Below are 3,252 nucleotides of genomic sequence, written 5' to 3' on the forward strand. Positions count from 1 at the left end.
TTAATTAATATTTAAATACATAATTTAATTAGATAACCATAAAAAATATTTTAAAATTAAATTCTTAACTAGTTAATATAAAAAAAATATATCCAAATCTTGACTATTTTTTTGAAATGAAAATATATTAGGGGAATAATGGAGTCGTTTAGAATACAAGTTGACGTAAATGGTTGTCTGAGATTGACGTGTCATCCAACCTGCCTTGAAGATAACCGCACTAAACCAGAAAAATCCCCATCCAAGCCCAAGATTCAAAGCAAATTCACTTGTTTCTCTTGTCTTTCCCTTTCGTTGAAGCTGATTTGCTGTGTGAAGAAGAAGCCCCATTCCTAAGAAACCCTCCCACAACTGCTTTCCCTCGCGACTTCTTAACCATCACCTCCTCGCAAACATTCGTTTCCTTATTATTATAGCTCTTCACTTACCCTTCTTCCTTTTCATCTTGGGGTTGTGTCACCGAGCTAAGTATAAAAATGGGACCTTTGAAGTGGGCTCTTCTTGGGGTTCTTCTTTCTGCTTCTCTCTTTGCGATTGATTCGGTCGAGCTGCGCAGGAACCAACCCACCGAAAGGATATCAGGTGGGTTTTTCTTCTGATTTTGGTTTTCTCTACTTCTTTATTTTGGATTGAGGTTGCAATTTCAATCAGAAAGCATTGTTAGTTACTCTTAAGATCCAAATTTTTTGAAGTTCCAAGCCTTCTAGTTAGATACTATAAATACTAAAACATCTGTTGTTTCAAGTTTAATGACGTAGCATAATCCATTTAGGAGCTGAGGTTGTTTTCTCCAATGATTGGCAATGCTATAATTACCTATTAACTATATTGAGTAACTTCCGAATTGACGGATTGGCTGTGCTGACTCTTACCTGTTTTCCGTAAATGCTCTGTGTTTAGCAATAGTAAGTTATGCATTGAAATTACTTCGACTAGTTAAAGAAGGATTTCACTTGAAGGTCGTGCCCCAGACAGATTCTTGTCTTTTGTAGTTCTGCTCTAGTTGGTATTTTATTTACATCTTCCTAAAGATCAGTGCCGACAATTAGGTCTAGAGCTTTGAAAATGCATAACTGCATATGTAAGGTGCTTATAGCCTTCTACGCAGTCTTGTGTGCTATTTCTACACTTGCATTAAGCAATTTTGTTTCTGGAGAGATCATTCTTTAAGCATTTAGCGTGCTGTTGTCAAATTGATTGTAGGTAGTGCTGGTGATGTATTGGAAGATGATCCAGTGGGAAGGTTGAAAGTTTTTGTTTATGAACTTCCAAGTAAATATAATAAGAAAATTCTGCAAAAGGACCCGAGATGCCTCAACCATATGTTTGCTGCCGAGATCTTTATGCACCGGTTTCTGTTATCTAGCCCTGTCCGAACTCTTAATCCTGAAGAAGCTGATTGGTTTTATACCCCTGTATATACTACCTGTGACTTGACACCAAATGGTCTCCCTTTGCCCTTCAAATCACCACGAATGATGAGAAGTGCCATACAGCTTATTTCTGCAAATTGGCCATATTGGAACCGGACAGAAGGTGCTGATCATTTCTTTGTAGTTCCTCATGACTTTGGGGCATGTTTTCATTATCAAGTAAGAAATTTAGTATATAAATTTTTACTTTCTATTATTTATATCACTATTAGTGCTACTTAACTATTTGAACCAAATGTGTAATTTCTTGAGAAGTACTCCCACTTCCACCATTAATGCAGGTTGTGGATTATCCTTTGTGCATTTATATTATTTATGTTGTCTCAGGAAGAAAAGGCAATTGAGAGAGGGATTCTTCCGCTGCTACAGCGTGCAACATTGGTTCAAACATTTGGACAGAGGAATCATGTATGCTTGAAAGAGGGCTCAATCACCATTCCTCCATATGCTCCACCACAAAAAATGCATACACACTTAATTCCTGATAAGACCCCCAGGTCCATTTTTGTTTACTTCAGAGGACTTTTTTATGATGTTGGAAATGACCCTGAAGGTGGATACTATGCAAGGTTGTTCTTTTACAAGTTCGTTGGAATTTTCGTATGCGGGACCTTTTCATTTATTTTCATCTTATGAAGAATGAATGACTGAGTTATATAATTAATAAAAACTGGTTAACCATATTGAGATTAATTATATTCATGGCCGAAGCCTCTGATTGAAAATTGAAGAAAATAAAAAATGATGTTTGGTTAATGCATTTATGCTTTCATAACAGATCAAACTCAGATGGAAAAATTATCCTGACTTTGTTTTTGAATCTTACAGAGGTGCAAGAGCAGCAGTGTGGGAGAACTTTAAGGACAATCCATTATTTGACATTTCCACCGAACATCCAACCACATACTATGAGGACATGCAACGAGCCGTGTTTTGTTTGTGTCCGCTTGGATGGGCCCCTTGGAGCCCAAGATTGGTTGAGGCTGTGATATTTGGTTGCATCCCTGTTATTATTGCAGATGATATTGTCCTGCCATTTGCTGATGCAATTCCATGGGAAGAGATTGGGGTGTTTGTCGATGAGGAGGATGTCCCTAAGTTGGATACTATACTCACATCCATCCCACCAGAAGTTATACTAAGGAAACAAAGATTGCTTGCTAACCCTTCCATGAAGCAAGCTATGCTTTTCCCGCAACCTGCTCAACCGGGAGATGCTTTCCATCAAGTTTTGAATGGCCTTGCCCGGAAATTGCCACACGACAAGAATGCGTTCTTGAAACCAGGGGAGAAGGTCTTGAATTGGACTGCTGGACCTGTGGGTGACCTTAAACCTTGGTAGCAATTGTAACAGTTTTCTGAGGCTATCAGGATATTTTATATTTCTTGGTTAGTCCTCCCAAATTGTTCATAGGGGTTTGGTACTTGAGATGCATTTTCTTTTTTGACATTGTAAATTTTGATGTCTTGTTGGACAAATCATTAGATCATGTAATCCATTTTGCAGGTTGATTGATATCATAGTATGCTTGCACTTATTGCTGATCACGACTATTGAAATCAAAATCAAATTGGTGGCAATACAAATGTCTCATATCTATGTTTTCCTGTTCTGATTATAGTAATTAACTCTACAATCTCAAATGAGGACTTTGATGGATTGACCTGTTTGTGCTTGTCATGAGAACAATAAAAATTAACATGGTTTCATGTTTTGGTAAACTTCTGGTTTTGTTCTTCAAATTATCCAATTTATTATTATTATTCTTATTTTGAGGAAGCTATTGACTACGTACCATTTCACATTTGTTTTGGATAG

At 37.2% G+C, this 3,252-nt stretch overlaps 1 protein-coding gene across 1 annotated transcript; it reads left to right on the top strand.

The window, feature by feature from the left end:
* LOC107630880 (probable beta-1,4-xylosyltransferase IRX10L) lies at positions 152–3,045 on the top strand. Its single transcript, XM_016334156.2, has 4 exons — positions 152–582; positions 1,204–1,592; positions 1,761–2,002; positions 2,262–3,045. The coding sequence occupies exons 1-4, from the start codon at positions 477–479 to the stop codon at positions 2,773–2,775; spliced, it is 1,251 nt and encodes a 416-aa protein (XP_016189642.1). The 5' UTR covers positions 152–476; the 3' UTR covers positions 2,776–3,045.

Source organism: Arachis ipaensis, chromosome B03, assembly GCF_000816755.2.
Source record: "Arachis ipaensis cultivar K30076 chromosome B03, Araip1.1, whole genome shotgun sequence".
Lineage (NCBI taxonomy): Eukaryota > Viridiplantae > Streptophyta > Magnoliopsida > Fabales > Fabaceae > Arachis > Arachis ipaensis.

Bases quoted from the DNA above. Each gene is read 5' to 3' on its own strand.
- LOC107630880 (XM_016334156.2), top strand. From the start codon at position 477: ATGGGACCTTTGAAGTGGGCTCTTCTTGGGGTTCTTCTTTCTGCTTCT. The intron at 583-1,203 runs GTGGGTTTTTCT...AATTGATTGTAG, and splicing joins ACCCACCGAAAGGATATCAG to GTAGTGCTGGTGATGTATTG. The intron at 2,003-2,261 runs GTTGTTCTTTTA...TGAATCTTACAG, and splicing joins GAAGGTGGATACTATGCAAG to AGGTGCAAGAGCAGCAGTGT.